The sequence below is a fragment of the Monodelphis domestica genome, chromosome 3 (genome assembly GCF_027887165.1).
Source record: "Monodelphis domestica isolate mMonDom1 chromosome 3, mMonDom1.pri, whole genome shotgun sequence".
Taxonomy (NCBI): Eukaryota; Metazoa; Chordata; class Mammalia; order Didelphimorphia; family Didelphidae; genus Monodelphis; species Monodelphis domestica.
The window spans coordinates 81005714-81025646 of NC_077229.1; the positions used below are offsets into that span (position 1 = coordinate 81005714).

Here is a 19933-nt window from a genome sequence, read left to right on the forward strand (position 1 = left end):
TTTTTAAAATAGATATAGTGATAAGATATAAAGGCTGCTTTGGAGGCACTTACTACTTAAGAATTACTCATCTGATATAGTAGGACACATTCAGACATTTTCTAAATGTCTAATGTATGATTTTCCAAAATTAGAAGAGGATTGACTAAAATTAGTATGTTTAAGATGACAGCAGAGAAAAGGGAAATGAAAATGAGACAGATAAGGAGAAAATTTTCAGAGACTATTGTGACTAACTGGGAAGGCAGGAAGTGCAAATAGAAAAGGATAAAAACAGAATGATGGCGGGGTGAAAAGTTCTTTGCAAGTGAAACTGGAAAGGTATATTAGAAATTCCTAAATCTTAGGGAATTCCCCTCAAACTAAATAAGGTAAAAGTCCTACTGGTATTGGACTTCCTTCTTTTAGTTGTGGTTTTTCAGAAACATTTCTGATCTATTGAAAATCTAAAAGTCCATTGCTGAGAATTTTACCAGACCAAATAGGTATATTCTTAGTTCAAAAATATAGGAAAAACAGGTTTTGGGGTTTTTATTGGTGGTGAGGGAAGTTGCATGTTTACTTTGAATAAAATTACATTAGACTTCCTTACCTAAATTTTCTCCTTATTGACATGAACTAACTTTCAGGTATTTCTGCTTGATAATTAGATAATAGTCAAGTTGAAAAGGATGATTTGCAGTCAACTCTATTAGATGGGCACAGAACTGCACCTCCTGATTTGGATCTTTCTGCTATTAATGGTAAATCACTTCAAAGCTACTTTTATTACCTCAGAAATAAAATGTACATCCTCTACATTTTGTAAAATCATGTTAAAATACTATTCTTTGTTTGATTTAGATAAAAGTATCAAGAAAAGGACTCCATTATTAGCTGATAAAGCTAATACAGGACAAATTTCTAAAACACCAAAAAAATCTGACACGGTAAGTGTTTTGAAGAAAAACAATCCTCTAAGGGAAGGGATCTTAACTTGGGGTTCATAAATTTGGATTTGAAAAAACTTAAATCTTTATTTTCAGTATCCTTTAATTGAACTTTCTCAAATAGCATTTTCCTACATTATTCATTATCCAGTATAATCCCCAAATGCTCACTGATACTGAAATGTTTGTTGAACTAGTGATAAAGATAATTACCTTTCTTATAGCAGGATAGCAAGGGTTTGAAGCCTTTTTTGTGGCTTGAATGATTTTAGTCCTCTGGTGAACCATCTAATGCAATGGAAAACCATTTGTTGACCACTGTGCCAAGGGTTTAGGGATACAGACAGGATGAGTACTTTCCTTCTTATAAGGAGGTCATGTTCCAAATGGGTAGATAATATATAAAGTGGGGCTCATGTTTGGCTCACTCCAGAGTGATCCATCCAGGTGGTAATTGACACTGGGTTCTGGCGGGGGAAGACCCAGATAGGTGCTGAAGTCTCAAGAGGAATCACATAGTTACATGGGAGTGGGGCTTTGTGGGACCCTCATCGGTGAAGCAGTCATTTTTATTTTTTCATCCAAATTCCAGTATGACCAACAGAAAGAGATCAATAATGGGTATTTCTATTGAAATGAAAAAGTCAAGGTGCTTATTTAGATTTTTGGGTGGGGGAAAGGCCTAAGCACAACCATCCTAGAGTTCAGCAGAGTTATGAAGCACTAGCCAAAATATTAAGAAACTTACATTGGCGTTAGGCTTGGGTAATTGAAAAGAGACTTCAGAGTTTATTGTTCATTCTGGGACATAGGGTCATCCTGGGGGTTTCCGAAAGACCGGGTTGTTAGAGACAAGAGTCAGTTTGAGGTTTCAGAAAATTAGGTTGTCAGTGGCAAAGCTGAGACTTGAGCCCCTTCCCACTTGAAAGCAAAAACTCCTGCCTGGTATAGTAGAAGGAACACTAGAATGATAGAAGAACTGGGCATTCTTAGAATTAGGACAACCCAATTAATTATTAATTATTCAAATATTTGTTTAAGAAGAATTCAGATTAAGAAGGAAAAGGGGTAAGGAGGATTATTGCAATTAATCTTAAACCCTAATTTCTATAAACCTATCTTAACTTATCTAAGCTAAATAATGTTTCCCCAAAACCAAATCTCACAAGTGGAGTCCAATCAAATGAGCCAGGATCTTCAGATGAAAATTGTCCAAAGCAGGTCCAGTGGAGAAGTGGGTCTTCAGTCCTCTGTTCTAGCTGCCAGCAGCCAGTTCAAAAGATTCCTATCTTCAGCTGGTATCACCAAAAGCCAGAAACCTGTTGTCAAATCTCCAAACCCAAGGACCTTCAGGAGAGAAGTGCCAAGACTCTTGAACCTTAGAATCTTTACCCAGATCTTGACCCATAGGCTCTCATGTGACTCTGTCTTATGCTGCTGTTAATCACTCTTAACATTTGCATTACACAGTTCTTTTGCAAATGTCCTCTTCTATTACAAGCTTGGGCTTCTTTCATGAGCCAATGCTTTAATTACAAAATCCGGGGAAATGAGAGTGGTTGATGTCTAACTAGAATAATTTTTTTTCTTTTTCCTTTCATTTTCTGAATGCCATCAATCAAATAGTTTGTAGACTAGGAGCAAGAAGGCATAACTAACTTTTAAGACAAAAATAGCTAACTCCAAATTTGCCTACTTAATACTAGAAAAACAAAACTGCTTTTCCTGAAGCAGTTAATCCCTAATACAACAAATATTGTATTGGAGATTGTGTAGGAATTGTTTTTGGAAAGTGTTTAACAGTAAAATCTATAAATTTATGTATCTATAGATATTTCATGGCTGTGATTTAAATGTTTATGAGCACAGACTTTCACACTATCAAACAGATAGAAGTAACTTCCCTAAAGCAAATACATTATTTAAGGAATTGCTAAATTTTCAAAACACTTTCTGTCTTAATAACAACTCTTAAGGCAAGGGCTAGGCAAATAGGGTTATGTGACTTGCCCATAGTCACATAGCTAGGAAGTGTCAGAGGCTAGATTTGAACCCAGGTCCTCCTGACTCCAGGCCTAGCTCTCAATCCAATGTGCTGCTCCCTAGCTGTCCTGAATTGCTTGATAATTTTCAAGCCATTTGTGATGATACCAGGTTTCTTGGACAAGTACAATTTTATCTGTTGCCGTGGAGTGATGCCCATGTTCATTCCTATCTCCCAGAACCTGTACATTTAACCCCCAAGTCCTGAAAAATATTAGGAAATTGGTTTTCTCTAGTTAGGATTTCAGACTACAAACTATTACTCAGAGACTTATACATTTTATTTAAAGCCAACATTGATAATATTATCAAGGGAAGAAGTTAGTTATTTAGTGGTAGTCTCTCGGTGATCGAGAATGACTATTGTCTTTGTGCAGTTTCATCTACAGTATACCCTCATATGGCTTTGGAGTCCAAAGGCTGAGGCTCAAAGTTTGTAGCACATGGGGCATGGGATGCCAGTTGTTACGGGAGGTGCGGTTGTGGCCTGGTGTCGGCGTTCATGCACAGCGGCAAGACATCGATGTCGCTCATCTTCAAAGGTGGTGGCGGCATGGTTAATGTGGGTTCGCCAGCTGCTTCTGTCAGAGGCAGTGAGTTCTAGTTGCTTTGGTGTGATGCCAGCCCACTTCAAGTTGGACTTTAGCTGATCCTTGAATCTTTTCTTTGGTCTGCCTTGTTTCTTGAGTCCAGCTGACAGTTCACCATAGAATACCTGTCTTGGTATTTGCTGTGGGTCCATGTGGATGACGTGTCCAGACCATTGTAGCTGGGTTTTGAGGACCATGACTTCTATGCTGGTGGAATTGGCTCTGTCGAGGACTTCCTGGTTGGTGATTCGGTCCTGCCATCGGATCCTCATGATTGACTGGAGGGAGCGTTGGTGGAATTGCTCCAGCTGTTTCATGTGCTTTCGGTACAGTGTCCATGTCTCGCAACCGTACAGGAGCGAATGAGGACCACTGCGTTGTACACTTTGAGCTTCGTTGCAGTGCTTACCCCTCTGTGTTGGAGGACTTTGGAGCGCAGCCGCCCAAGTGCCTGGCTGGCCTTTTGGTTCCTGGCATTAATCTCGTGGTCTAGGGACCCGTTGTTGGCGATGGTGCTGCCCAGGCACTTGAAAGTGTTGACGTTAGAAAGCTGCGTGCCGTCGATTATAATGCACGGCTGGTTAGTTGGCCTCCCTGGTGCAGGTTGGAACAGCACCTCTGTTTTGCTGAGGCTGATAGTTAGGCCAAACAGTTTTGTTGTGGTAGAGAACCTGTCCACAATGGTTTGAAGATGATTTTTTTGGTGGGCCATGAGAGCACAGTCATCTGCGAAGAGAGCTTCCAGGATGAGTCTCTCTGTTGTCTTTGTTTTTGCAGTCAGGCGGCGAAGGTCAAATAGTGAGCCATCCAGTCGGTATTTGATGTAGACGCCCAGGTCTAGATCCATCACAGCATGTCATAATACTTGGGTGAAAAATAGGTTGAATAGTACCGGAGCGAGGACACAGCCTTGTTTCACGGCATTGGAGATGTTGAAGCGATTGGAAGTCTCTCCATCAGATAGGACTTCCCCTGTCATGTCGACATGAAAGAGCTGGATCAGGTTGACGAATTTTGCTGGGCAACCGAGCTTGCTGAGGATCAACCGCAATGCGTCCCTGTTCACTGTGTCGAACGCCTTTGTCAGGTCTATGAAGACAATGTAGAGACTCAAGTTCTGCTCAAGGCATTTTTCCTGCATTTGCCTCACCGTGAAGACCATGCCGATGGTGCTGTGATCTGGTCGGAAGCCACATTGTGATTCAGGCAGGTTCTGCTCTGAAACAGATGACAGAAGTCTGTTGAGTATAACACGGGCGAGGATCTTTCCAGCAGTGGAGAGTAGTGAGATGCCTCTGTAGTTGTCACAGGCTGCTCGTGAGCCTTTGTTCTTATATAGGGCTAGGATGGAGGCATCTCTGAGTTCTAGGGGCATGTCTTCCTCTTCCCATATGCTGGTTAGCACTGTGGAATGCCTGGAGCGCCTTTCCATTTAAGGCCTTGTACACCTCGGTTGGGATCCCGTCTCTACCGGGTGTCTTGCCTGCACTCATTTGTTTAATGGCTTTTGGGACTTCCTCTATTGAAGGAGGGACGTCAAGTTGTTCAGTGGTGCGGTTTTGGGGGATCTGGTCAAGGGCTCTTTGGTCGACTGAAGAAGGTCGTTTGAGAAGCTGACTGAAGTGTTCTTTCCACCTGTTGCTGATGCCTTTTTTATCTTTTATGAGAGTGTCACCTTCAGAGGATAGCAAGGGAGTGGTGGTGGGTTTTAATGGCCAATAGACAGTCTTGAGGGCACTGAAAAATTGTGTGTAGTTTTTCATATCAGCAAAAAGCTGGATTTCTTCTGCCTTTTTTTCCCACCATCGGTCTTGCATCTTCCTGATCTCACGCTGCGCCATGGCTTGGAGAGACTTGAATCTGTCCTTTTTAGGAGCAGAGTGTGGGTTATTTTGCCACTCCATAAAGGCTTTATTCTTCTTGCTCAATAGGTCTTCAATAGCAGTGTTGTTCTCGTCAAACCAGTCCTGGTGGTTGCGTTGTTTTGGGCCTAGGACTGCCTTTGATGTTTCCTTCACTGCGTCTCTGAACTGGTTACATTTCTCCGTTGAGCTTCCAGTGAGTGGTCCCTTGGCAGACAGCTTGTCGTCCAGGCAGGACTGGAATGTTTGCAAATAAGATGGATCTCTAAGACTCACTTTGTAAAATGCGCAAACTGTCTGGGCGGTTTTGGATGGCAAGGCGCAATGTGCATTTGAAGAGTCGCTCTAACCAATCAGTGGTCTGTCCAGCATTCAGCTCCTCTCATGGCTCTGGTGATCTTTACATCCTGGATGTCTCGCCGGCGTACAATGATGTAGTCAATGAGATGCCACTGTTTTGATCGTGGGTGCATCCATGTTGTTTTATATTTGTTCTCCATTCTGAACACAGTGTTCGTGATGGTGAGTTCGAACTCTGAGCATTTGCTGAGTAGCAGTAGGCCGTTGTTGTTCATTTTGCCCACGCCGTGTTTGCCGAGCACTCCTTTCCATCTTTCATGGTCCTGGCCAACGCAGGCGTTGAAGTCTCCCAGTAGTATCAGCTTGTCATTTGTGGGCACTGAGTGCAGGACGGCACTCTGGTCAGAGTAGAACTGCTCGATCGTCTCCTCTGTGTTGGGGCATATGCGCTGATGATTGTGGCATACCGGTCTTTGCTGAGAGGCAAACGGATCTTCATGATCCTCTCGCTGATGCCCACAGGGAAGTCTGGCAGCTGTTTGAGCAAATTGGTCTTGATGGCCAGGCCAACACCGTGGATTCTGTCTTCATTTGAGGCTCTACCTTTCCAGAAGAAGGTGTATCCAGTGGTGGGTTCGCTGAGTGATCCCTCTTCTGGTAAGCGTGTTTCACTTAAGGCTGCGATGTCGATGTTATATTGCTCCAGTTCTTTACCGATTAGAGCTGTTCTTCTCTCAGGTCTTGGGGTATTCTCTCTATCAAGTAATGTTCTGATGTTCCATGCTCCTAGTAGGAGTTTCTTTGTATTTTTTCTTTGATTTCGACCGCTTAAATGGATGACCCACCAGCCGCGGTGTGCTGACTGGGTGTTTTTAGGGCAGGCAATGTTTGGGACACCTTTTCTAGTCCCCTTCCTTGATTAGGGTGAGCAGTGCTGTCCTAGAGTGGGCTGCTCAGTCGCCCAGGATGCTGCCGAACATCCCTGCTGCCCACAGGGCCAAGCGACCACTGGTCTGTGGGCCGCCTACGTGCAAGATCCTGACTACAACTGCCAGTGGTCACCTCCCCTTGTTGCGTCGCCACTCCCCCATCGCTGCAGGTCTTGAAGAGGGTGGGCAGGGTTAGGATAGATGAGTGTGCACAAAGATACTTGTGTGTGAAGGAGATTTAAGTGGAAAAGCCGATGCACAGAGACAGTCCCACTCTCTTGGCGTTGGAAGCCTGGGTCCATTGGCACGAAAAATCGTTACACCTGGAGACTTCCTCAGCTTCATTGGATGGCCATGTTGTCCTTTGTGCTCCAACACGCCCTAAGCACTCCACAGTGCTTTGCTGCGTCGCCCTCTCAGCCGTTGAACCTTCTTATTGGTTTCTTCCATCTGTTCAGCCGAAGCAGTCTTCACATGCTGGGTGAGCAAAGCCCTGGTTCATTAATTTCATTAAAATGAAAGTTCCTTGAGGGCAGAGGCTTTCCTTTTTACATTTGTTTCCTAAGTACTTAGTATAGTTCCTTACACATAAGCCTTTTTTATATCACCTGTAATTTTTCCCTGAGACCTTCTACTCCTTTCTAGAGAGCCAACCCTTATAACAATTTTTTAAAAAGAAAAAGGAAAGGAAGAGGAAAATAAATTCAGGAAAACCATTGAACATCAAAAGAGTCTGTTATATGGAATGTTTCACCAGTATTAATCTTCCTGCCCTCTTGCAAAGAAGAAGGGGGATATATTTTCTCATATCTCTTTGGAACCAAGCATTAGACTTGAAATTATTAATTTCACAACATTTCCATTTCATTGTATCATTCTTTTTTTTTGTTAGAGTCATTGTGAATATTTTTTTTTGTTTCTGCATTTACTTTGCATCAATTCATGTATGCATTCTTATGTTTCTCATTTCTTAACAAGCATAGGATTTTCTTTTTACATTCTTATACCACAATTAGCCATTTTCCAGTCAATATCTACTTTCCTTATAATTTTTTTGCTACTACAAAAATGGCTGTTATAAATATTTTGATTTTTATGAGACCTTTCTTTTTGTCATTGACTTCCTTGGGGAATATGCCTAATTATAGAATATCTGGGTCAAAGGTTATGGGCATCTTAATAGCTTTCTTTGCATAATTCCAAATTGCTTTCCAGATTGCTTATATTAATTCACAGCTCCACCAACAATGCATTAGTGTAGCTATCTTTCTATAACTTCTCCAACACTGACTGTGCCCATTTTTTTTTTTTTTAAAACCCTTACCTTCCGTCTTGGAGTCAATACTGTGTATTGGCTCCAAGGCAGAAGAGTGGTAAGGGCTAGGCAATGGGGGTCAAGTGACTTGCCCAGGGTCACACAGCTTGGAAGTGGCTGAGGCCAGATTTGAACCTAGGACCTCCCGTCTCTAGGCCTGGCTCTCAATCCGCTGAGCTACCCAGCTGCCCCCTGTGCCCATTTTTTGTAACCATCCCCAATTTGTTAGATGTGAGATGACGCCTCATGGTTGTTTTGATTTGCATTTCTCTTTTTAATTTGAAACATTTTTATTTGGTCAATTTCAAACATTATTCATTGGATACAAAAATCATTTTCTTTTCCTCCCTCCCCTCTTCCATCCCTCCCATAAATGATGTGCGATTCCACCGGGTATCACGTGTCCCCGATCCGAACCCATTTCCATTTCCAACCCATTGTTGGTATTTGCACTAGGATGTTCATTTAGAGTCTACATCCCCAATAATATCCCCTCGGCCCCTGTAGTCAAGCAGTTGCCTTTCCTTGGTGGTTTTACTCCCACAGTTTGTCCTCTGCTTGTGGATAGTGTTTTTTCTCATAGATCCCTGCCGATTGTTCAGGGACATTGCATTGACACTAATGGAGAAGTCCATTATGTTCGATTGTACCACAGTATATCAGTCTCTGTACGATGTTCTCCAGGTTCTGCTCCATTTGCTCTGCATCACTTCTTGGAGGTTGTTCCAGTCCCCATGGAATTGCTCCACTTTATTATTCCTTTGAGCACAATAGTATTCCATCACCAATAGATAACACAGTTTGTTCAGCCATTCCCCAATTGAAGGGCATCTCCATATTTTCCAATTTTTTGCCACCAAAGAGTGCAGCTATGAATATTCTTGTACAAGTCTTTTTCCTTATTATTTCTGGGGTACAAACCTAGCAATGCTATGGCTGGGTCAAAAGGTAGGCAATCTTTTAGCACTCTTTGGGCATAGTTCCAAATTGCCCTCCAGAATGATTGGATCAATTCACAACTCCACTAGCAATGAATTAATGTCCCGACTTTGCCACATCCCCTGCAGCATTCATTACTTTCCATAGCTGTCATGTTAGCCAATCTGCTAGGTGTGAGGTGATACCTCAGAGTTGTTTTGATTTGCATCTCTCTGATTATCAGAGATTTATAACACTTTTTCATGTGTATGTTAATAGTTTTGATTTCTTTATCTGAAAACTGCCTATTCATGTATGTCCCTAGCCCATTTATCAATTGGAGAATGGCTTGATTTTTTGTACAATTGATTTAGCTCTTTGTAAATTTGAGTAATTAAACCTTTGTCAGAGGTTTTTGTTACGAAAATTGTTTCCCAATTTGTTGCTTCCCTTCTGATTTTAGTTACATTGGTTTTGTTTGTACAAAAACTTTTTAATTTGATGTAGTCAAAATTATTTTACATTTTGTGACTCTTTCTAAGTCTTGCTTGGTTTTAAAATCTTTCCCTTCCCAAAGGTCTGACATTTATACTATTGTGTTCACATAATTTACTTATTGTTTCCTTCTTTACGTTCAAGTTGTTCACCCAGTTTGAGTTTATCTTGGTGTAGGGTGTGAGGTGTTGATCCAAACCTAATCTCTCTCACACTGTCTTCCAGTTTTCCCAGCAGTTTTTATCAAATAGTGGGCTTTTGTCTCAAAAGCTGGGGTCTTTGGGTTTGCCATGGACTGTCTTGCTGAGGTCACTTACTCCAAGTCTATTCCCCTGATCCTCCTTTCTGTCTCTTAGCCAGTACCAAATTGTTTTGATGACCACTGCTTTATAATATTGTTTGAGATCTGGGACTGCAAGGCCACCTTCCTTTGTATTTTTTCCATTATTTCCCTGGATATCCTTGATCTTTTGTTCTTCCAAATGAACTTTGTTATGTTTTTTTTCTAATTCAGTAAAAATGTTTTTTAGAATTTCAATGGGTATGGCACTGAATAGATAGATAAGTTTGGGTAGGATGGTCATTTTTATTATATTGGCTCGTCCTACCCATGAGCAGTTAATGTTTTTCCAATTGCTCAGATCTAGTTTTAGTTGTGTGGAAAGTGTTTTGTAGTTGTGTTCATATAGTTCCTGTGTTTGTCTTGGCAGATAGATTCCTAAGTATTTTATATTGTAAGGTGATTTTGAATGGAATTTCTCTTTCTAATTCCTGTTGCTGAGATGTGTTGGAGATATATAGAAATGCCGATGACTTATGTGGGTTTATTTTGTATCCTGCAACTTTGCCAAAGTTGTTGATTATTTCCACTAGTTTTTTGGTTGAATCTCTAGGATTCTTTAAGCAGACCATCATGTCATCCACAAAGAGTGATGGCTTTGTCTCCTCATTGCCAATATTAATACCCTCAATTTCGTCTCTAATTGCTACTGCTAGTGTTTCTAGTACAATGTTGAATAGTAAAGGTGATAATGGGCATCCTTGTTTCATTCCTGATCTCATTGGGGATGCGTCTAGTTTTTCCCCATTGCAGATGATGTTGGCTGATGGTTTTAGATAGATACTGTTTATTATTTTTAGGAAAGACCTTTCTATTCCTATACTTTCTAGTGTTTTCAATAGGAATGGGTGTTGTATTTTATCAAAGGCTTTTTCTGCATCTATTGAGATAATCATGTGATTTTTGTTGGCTTGCTTGTTGATATGGTCAATTATGTGGATGGTTTTCCTGATATTGAACCATCCTTGCATTTCTGGTATGAATCCTACCTGGTCATAGTGAATAACCCTCGTGATCACTCACTGGAGTCTTTTTGCTAGTATCCTGTTTAAGATTTTTGCATCTATGTTTGTTAAGGAATTGGTCTGTAGCTTTCTTTCGCAGTTTTTGGCCTGCCTGGCTTTGGGACCAGTACCATATTTGTGTCATAAAATGAATTTGGTAGAACTCCCTCTTTGCCTATTATGTCAAATAGTTTGTATAGTATTGGGATTAGCTGTTCTTTGAATGTTTGATAGTATTCACTTGTGAATTCATCAGGCCCTGGGGATTTTTTCTTGGGGAGTTTTTTGATGGCTTGTTCAATTTCTTTTCCTGATGTGGGATTATTTAAGAATTCTATTTCTTCTTCTGTTAATCTAAGCAATTTATATTTTTGTAAATATTCATCCATGTCACCCAGATTGGCATACTTATTGCCATATAATTAGGTAAAATAGTTTTTAATGATTACCTTAATTTCCTCTTCATTGGAGGTGAGTTCTCCCTGTCTATCCCTGATACTGTTAATTTGATTTTATTCTTTCCTCTTTTTTATTAGATTGACCAATATTTTGTCTATTTTGTTTGCTTTCTTTCAAAATACAATCTTCTAGTCTTATTTATTAGTTCAATAGTTCTATCACTTTCGATTTTATTAATTTCTCCCTTAATTTTTAGGATCTCTAATTTGGTTTTCTTCCGGGGGGGTTTTAATTTGTTCGCTTTCAAGTTTTTTGATTTGCATGTCCAGTTCATTGACCTCTGCTCTCCCTAATTTGTTAATATATGAACTCAAGGATATAAATTTTCCCCTGAATACTGCTTTGGCTGCATCCCATAGAGTTTTAAAGGATGTCTCACCATTGTCATTTTCTTCAATGAAATTATTAATTGTTTCTATGATTTGTTCTCTGACTAGTCGATTTTGGAGAATCATATTATTTAATTTCCAATTAATTTTTGATTTGGCTCTCCATGTACCCTTACTGATCATTATTTTTATTGCCTTATGATCTGAAAAGGTTGAATTTATTATTTCTGCTTTTCTGCAGTTGTATGCCATGTTTTTATGACCTAGTATATGGTCAATCTTTGTGAATGTGCCATGTGCTGCTGAAAAGAAGGTGTATTCCTTTTTGTCCCTATTTATTTTTCTCCATATATGTACTAACTCTAATTTTTCTACGATTTCATTCACCTCTTTTACATCTTTCTTATTTATTTTTTGATTTGATTTATCTAAATTTGATAGTCAGAGGTTCAGGTCTCCCACTAATATAGTTTTACCATCTATTTCCTCCTTCAATTCTACTAGTTTCTCCATTAGAAATTTGGGTGTTATACCATTTGGTGCATACATGTTGATTAATGATATTTCCTCATTATCTATACTCCCTTTTATCAGGATGTATTTACCTTCCCTATCCCTTTTAATCAGGTCTATTTTTGCTTTGGCTTTGTCAGATATCATGATTGCAACTCCTGCCTTCTTCCTATCTGTTGAGGCCCAATAGGTCTTACTCCAACCTTTAATTCTGACCTTGTGAGTAACTACCCGCCTCAGGTGTGTTTCTAGTAGACAAGATATAGTAGGATTCTGGATTTTAATCCTCTCTCGTATTCATCTACGTTTTATGGGTGAGTTCATCCCATTCACGTTCAAAGTTATGATTGTCACTTGTGAATTCCCTAGCATTTTGATATCCTCCTCTAGTTCTGACCTTTTTTCTTTTGCTATATCCTTTTAAACCAGTAGTTTACTTTTAATCAGTCCCCCTAATCCCCTCCCTTGGTATGCTTCCTTTTATGACCCCTCCCTTTTTGATCCCTTCTTGGGGTATTTTTTTGTTTGTTTGTTTTTTTAGGGTCTATTAATTTCCCTACCCCCTCTCCTTCCTTCCCTTTTTGTACTCCCTTCTCCCTACCCCTCTTAGTTTTACCTTCTCCCTTACCCTGTTGTATAAGATAGAATTCAAGATCCCAATGGATCTAGATGCTCTTCCCTCTCAGAGTTGATTTCACTGAGAGTAAGGTTTAAGTATTACCTATTAGCACTCTATTCCTCTCCTTTTTATAAGAGTATTCTTCCCCGCCCCTTCCCATGTGTATCTTTGTGTGAAAAGGATTAATCTATTTAATTCATTTCTATTTCTTCAAGAATCTCTTGGTACCATTATTGATTTCCCCCAACCTTTTTCTTTTTTTTTCCATATCAACTTAATGCTCAAATCTTTCCCTACACGTGATTCTTATAATGAATACAGTTTTTGAGTTACGAATAACATTTTCCCCATATATTAATATATATATATATATATATATATAATTTGATCTAATTGTAGCCCTTATAGAAGAGAGTTTGAATTAAAAAAAATTTTTTTTCTCTTTCTTTCATATTTACCTTTTCATGTTTCTCTTGTTCTTTGTGTTTGGATATCAAACTTTCCACTGAGTTCTGGTCTTTTCTTTACAAATAGTTGGAAATATTCCATTTTGTTGAATTTCCATACTTTCCCCTGGAAGTATATAGTCAGTATTGATGGATAGGTGATTCTTGGTTGAAGACCCAGTTCTCTTGCCTTTCTGAATATCGTGTTCCAGGCCTTGCAGTCCTTCATTGTGGAAGCTGCCAGGTCTTGTGTGATCCTGATTGGTGTTCCTTGGTATCTGAATTGTCTCTTTTGGGCTTCTTGTAAAACTTTCTCCTTAGCTTGGAAGCTCTTGAATTTGGCAATTACAATCCTGGGAGTTGTCTTTTGGGGATTTAGTATAGAGGGTGTTATATGTACTCTTTCAATGTCTATTTTGACCCCTTATTTAAGAACTTCAGGGCAATTTTCTTGGATGATTTCTTGTAGTATGGCGTCAAGATTTCTGTTTATTTCTGTTTTTTCAGGTAGACCAGTGATTCTCAAATTGTCTCTCCTTCCTCTGTTTTCTTATTCTGTCACCTTGTCATTGAGATATTTTATGTTTTCCTCTATTTTGTCAGTCTTTTGACTTTGCTTTATTAATTCTTGCTGTTTGGAAGATCATTGTCTTCCAATTGTCTAATTCTGGTCTTTAAAGACTGGTTTTCCTTTTCAGTTTGGTCTGCCCTGCTTTTTGTGGCTTCCAGCTGTTTTTCCAAATGGGAGTTCTTGTCTCTCAGACTGTTGATCTCTCTTTGAATTAATTCCCATTTTTCTTGCCAGAAGGTTTCCATCTTTTGGATAAGCTCCAATTTGAATTATTCCAGAGCTTTTGGACAATTTCCATTTTTTTGTGAAACTTTTGATTTTGTTTGAATTTCATCCTCTTTTTCCTCTGTAGCTTGGGTTTTCCCTCCATAAAAATTTTCAAGAGTCACTGTCTTCTTCCTGTTTTTCTGGGAGGGTTGGTCTTGAGCACAATGAGCCATCCCTTTGGTGGTTTTCCCTTTCCTTTTTAGTCAGAAATCTGAGTGAGATGACCAGTTTCTCTGTGGAGTAAAGGAGCAAGACTTTTGCCTGAGGCAAGCTCTTGAATCTCTGCAGCCTCCACTGTTCGCTAGAGTGCCCACCGACTGCTCTTTCCAGAGCGCAGAGGTTTCCTGTGTAACTGCTCTTAGGGGTACGTCCTTGGCAGTCCTAGTCAGCTCCCAAGGACTTAGGGGTGCCCCTTGCTCACTCTAGAGGTGTCTTTCTCTCACTCACTGTTTCTGGTACACGCTGGTTCTGACTAGGTGAGGTGGGGGGGGGGTAGATCGGCTCACTTTGATTGCGAGCTTTTTCTCCTTATAGTGTGGAAATGCTCAAACCCCACATACCTTCAATGCTGCGGCCTACTGTAGAGTCCCTCTGTTCTTCTGAAGATGGTTTTTATGTTCTTTTGAGGTAGTCTATTTTGTTGGGTGCTGGGGAGAGGAAGCAACTCGTGTCTAGATTGCCACCATGCTTACCTGGAAGTCTCTTGAATTTCTCTTAATTGTTATTTGGAACAACTTTCATATGGTTAATAGTGTAAACAAGGAAATGGCCAAGAGCAAGGGAAACCTGAAATTTGAAGAAGATGCTTCTGGAGGGGCAAATGAAACATTAAGGACCTGTGGGGGATGGGAGAGTTCCATGAATATTCCAAAAAGCTGTTGGAGCCAGAAAGATTTCTGGTCTTCTTATCTAGGACTCTGAGAGAGCTGGATAGGAGATATACTCTTCTCAAAACCCCTTTTGCCTGAACTGAAGTGAATGAAGTTTGTTGCCCAACTGAAGACAACCCTTGGAATAGAGACTTTATTTTCCCTTAGGGGAATTCAAAGCCATATTCCTTGAGATTTTCCTTGGCCAAACCTCTAATAATTGTAGTTAGGAAAGAGATAGCAGGGACTTTCCTCCTTCCCTCTCCCCTCTCCTTTCCTTTCAAAATAAATTAGATACTTTGAATTATAACAGAATTGATTCAGAGTCTATATAATAGGGAGGGGAATTTTCAATCTATCAAGTTTAGAAGGAAAACTGTGGGGAACAGACTCACCCTCTGGTCTGACTGACTCCATTAAAGCTTCTCAGATTAGTGGAGGAAGAGGAAGTGTCACACAGAACTCAATCCTAAAAAACAGTTGCTCTCTGGGTCCCTCATCTTTTTAAGTTCCCCTAGCTATTACAATTTGGCACCCCAGGAAAAAGCCAGAATCCATCCCAGGCAATTGAAAGGAGGTTGCCAGTTGGAACACCAAAACAAGGGTAGCTATATTTTGAAGGTCTAGGACAGGAGTTTGAACAAGAAAGTTTACAGTCTTTTTTTTAGGAACTCTTCCATCTTTATCTTTTACTAGTTATCTCTTATACACCGGATCTTAATGTTTAATGGAATTCAGTTATACTCAAGAATTTTAGTTAAGTGATCAGTTGCATACTTTACAACAGGGATCAGTAAAATATTGTCCATAGACCAAAACTGGTTCCCACCTGACTTTCACATTTCAAAGTTACCTTTTTTATATTTAAAATTATAAAGACCATCCTGTAGTTTATGTACAAAAACAGGCTGAGGCTCAGATTTGCTGATCTGTTTGCAACTTAAAGGTCTAGGACTTTCATACATATCTGGAATGAAATCAGAGAAAGTGCAAAAGAGAACATTGCTCCCTTCTAGTCTTAACTGAGCTCATTTTTTACAGTCCTTTTCTACTTATTTTTCTATCTCCATTCTCCTGTCTTCTCAGTTGCTCTAGTGACAGTCTCTTAAGGATGGATTTATTGCCTCTTCATTCCAGGGATTTTGAAAAGACTGGAAATATTTGGGTTCAAAGAATACCCAGCATGTGTCAAGCCTAATATCTGGAAGCTTTTGTGTTGAGGATTGAACCTTGAAGCTTCATTTACACCCTTTGTAACAAAGGCCCAGAGCAAAGACAAAGGATAAGGAGGGAGGATTATGGGATTTAGAACCAGAAGAGCCACCCCCTTCATTTTGTAGATAAGGGAACTGAGGCCCAAAGGAGAAGAGGTCAGGTAACCTTAAAGACGATGAGGGCAATTTAATAATTCTATAAATAAATCAGTTTTTGAATGTTGTATAGGAATGTCCAATCCTGGGAGGATATTAATGTGCCTAAACTAATTTGGAACAAAAAAAAAATATGGACTTTTTATATTTGTTTTTTTAGATTTCCTCAGAAATTATTAGGATGGAGTCACAGACATTACTTCTAACCCTTCTGACAGTGAAGGTAAGATTAAAGACAATCAAATGTATTTAAAGAACAATGAATGAATGAAAAACACTTAAATGTTTTCTATGTGCAGAGGACAGTGATAAGCCCTGGAGTTAACAAATAGAAAAGCAGGACTGTCCTTGTTCTTTTTTTTTTTAAACCCTCACCTTCTGTCTTGGAATCAATACTGTGTATTGGCTCCAAGGCAGAAGAGTGGTAAGGGCTAGGCAATGGGGGTCAAGTGACTTGCCCAGGGTCACACAGCTGGGAAGTGTCTGAGGCCAGATTTGAACCTAGGACCTCCCGTCTCTAGGGCTGGCTCTCAATCCACTGAGCTACCCAGCTGCCCCCTGACTGCCCTTATTCTTGAGGATCTTCTAATAGAAGGGAACAAAGTACAAGAATTTTCAGCTGCTGTCAAATGGGAAAGTTCCTTGGTCTTGACAGTAGAGTGATAAAGCAGATGATAATGCATTTGCTTTAATACTATTTCTACTGGTAAAACATCTATTGTAGAATCATTTTGACAGTATGAATGTTTGAGATGAGAGATTTCTTCTCAGGGTCTTCATAGTATGCTTGTTGGAGTGACAGGTTTTAGCACCTGTGGAAGCACTTGTCAAGTTGTCTCCAGAGTTGATTCCTTGGTTGGTTGTCTGGGCTGGGCTAGAAACAAGGCTGGTGGTCTCTGGGTGAGTGTTACTCCTGTTAGGCTACTGGGCTAAGGGTCTTGGGCCATCTCTAACTCTGAGGGGAAATGGTAGTCAAGGTGGTAGTAGTTTAATTCACCTGGCATATGCAGGACTCCTGTTTTTCTTAAGATACCTTGCTGCCTTAGCCAGGCTGGCATACCTGCCCTGCAATGGCATTTGTGCTATGGCTACTTGGCCCTTCTCTATGGGTGGTTGATCCCCTGGATGAAGTCTCTAGGGACTGATCTGGAAACCAATTGTTGGGGCAAGGAGCTGTTTCCAGGACTTTGGGGTTTTTACCTACCTGTCTTATTGCATTCATCATTATGAACACTAAGGTGTTAGTGGTGGTGGGAATTGTGAGCTCATCTGCTCCAAAGACAGAGAGAGTAGTCTGGTGAGCACTGGTATTCCCAAGGCTCTTAGATCCTCTCAGTGATAGTTTAAAGAAAGGGAATAGTTGAGATGATGGAGGTGTTGGATTACCCTGGAACATGTCACCTCTTGTAAGGGGTAAATTTAGAGGTTTTGACTTATATGTTAACCTTATGGTTGCCAGGGATTAATTCATATCCCAAATAAAATACTCAAGTCAGTTTAGAAATTTTATAGTGGTTTAATTAATATAGAAGGAAGGAATTAAGAAGAAGAGAGAGGGGAAAGGGGTATAAGATTTCTCTGGCCTAGCCTGAGCCAAGGGGAGTTCAGAGAACTTCCAACCACGAGGCCTCCTCCGAGATGAGAGGCCTAGGAGGATGGTGTTATAGGGAGGTATAGGAAAAAAAAAGTATCAGCCTAAACTCTGAGAGAGCTCAGAGAAGGTGCCTCACCTGACCTATGATATTAAGCTTCTCCCAGTTACTGTATCAAGGAAGCTCACTTCCAGACCCGGACAATAGCTACAGCGATGCCAAGATGCCCAGCACGCTGCCACCAGCCACCTCTCTGTCAACAGAGACAGAGCCACCTCTCCACAAAAAGAGGCCAGAGAGAGGAAGTGACGTGAAATATATAGATTATTTTTACATCACTTCCTGCATCTCACATGTACCAACAATGGTAGCTTAAGCTTGACTTTGGACAGCCCAGGGGGTCTGTCAGTTGTTTCTGATTTGTCATTTGCTAGCACATGTCTTTCATAGGCCATCCTTCTCAATACTTAATCCTTAAGTAGGGGTGTTTACATTCCTGTTTTGTTAGACTAAGCAGGGTTGAGTAAATCTAAAATTCACACTCTTGTAGTTGAATTTGAGGGAGTATGGTGTCAAGGATGGAGAATTGGCCTCCATATGGGACTCTGAACCCTGCCTCTGATTCTACTGCTTCTGTGACCTCAAGTAAAACACTGAGCCTTGCCTTGACAATTCTCTAAGATTTAAGTTCACACATATTGTGGATCCATAGACTCAGAGATTTAGAATTCAAAGGAACTGGAGAGGCTGGCCTACTTACGTAAAGTTTAAGTTACTTGTCCATTAGATTGTAAGCCCCTTGAGGCAGGGGCAGTCTTTATTTGTATTTGTTTTTGTGTCCCCAGTTTGTTAGCACAGTGCTTGGCACTTAGTAGGAGCTTAGTAAATGTTTTCCTACTGACTGACTTACCAGGGACCACACAGACTATAACTGTCAGAACGAGGCCTTCTGCCTCTAGGTCCAGAGATCTGGTATTCCCAGTGCTATCTATGCTGCCTCTGCCTCAGGAGAGGGAATCTATCTTTCAGCAGCAGCACCTTGAGAAAGAATGCTTTGGAATGAGTAAAAGTAAATTTACTGGAACTTTCTTGGATTTTGCAGATGAAGAAACGGCTTGCTGTAATAGAAGAAAAGGCAGAAGGAAATTTGATAATGTTGTGTGAAGAAAAGGACAGACTACAAAAAAAAGTACAAGAATTGAAACGCAAACTTATATTTCATCAAAAAGAGCAAGAGCTGATGGACATACTTGCTACTCAGGTTAGTCCGACCCTAATTTGTGCTACTGCAATGCCTGAGAATGCACATTTGTAGACCAAAATAACTAATTGGAAACTTTGGTGCTCTTAACCATGTGGCAACATTTTTAATGAAACATTTTAAAGAACTCAAAAGTCCTCATTTTGTATAAAAAATCATTTTGTTTTGCACACTTTTGCTTTCTGCCTATGTTTAAAGTTCTCATGTAGGGGGCAGCTGGGTAGCCTATTGGGTTGAGAACCAGGCCTAGAGACGGGAGGTCCTAGGTTCAAATCTGGCCTCAGACACTTCCCAGCTGTGTGACCCTAGGCAAGTCACTTGACCCCCATTGCCTAGCCCTTACCACTCTTCTGCCTTGGGACCAATACACAGTATTGACTCCAAGATGGAAGGTAAGGGTTTAAAAATAAAATAAAATAAAATAAAGTTCTCATGTAGAGTTTTTTGTTGTTGTTGTTTTTTTAAGGAGAGGAAGTAGTGTAAAACCTTTGGAACCTGTCCCTTGTCTTGGTACAAAAAACCTTAAAGTGAATTTCCTGATCACCCAAGATATACCAGAAACAGCAGTTTCCCCCAAGAATAGTGATAAAATGGTACAGCTGATATTTTAGTGTGGTAGACTAGGAGATAATAGATTATTGATTACAGGTTTCCACTTATAGTAACTTCTTTTCTTTTTTTTTTTTGTTGGCAGAGTGAATTGCTTACTCCCTTTGTAACAATGTCTGAGTGTTTTAAGAAGGAATATAAAACTTTTGCAACTGCAGTGGACTCTACTAGGCATGAACTACCTGTGAAATCTATTCACATGGAAGGAGACAGGGACATGTTTTTAGGTAAGGATATCATGGCCATTCTACTTAGTATATTATGGAACCACTATGGAAATATCTTCCCTTGGGGGTAATAGAA

General features: G+C 40.2%; 1 protein-coding gene across 2 annotated transcripts in view; it reads left to right on the forward strand.

Annotated features, from left to right (window-relative positions):
• Positions 1-19933, forward strand: part of HAUS8 (HAUS augmin like complex subunit 8) — a 32679-nt gene that overhangs the window by 7473 nt on the left and 5273 nt on the right. For both annotated transcript variants that reach the window (XM_007489752.3, XM_007489751.3), the window contains exons 5-9: positions 651-743; positions 844-929; positions 16329-16391; positions 18863-19021; positions 19716-19857. In XM_007489752.3, the coding sequence (XP_007489814.1) occupies positions 651-743; positions 844-929; positions 16329-16391; positions 18863-19021; positions 19716-19857 (543 nt within the window). The remainder of the gene's footprint in view (positions 1-650; positions 744-843; positions 930-16328; positions 16392-18862; positions 19022-19715; positions 19858-19933) is intronic.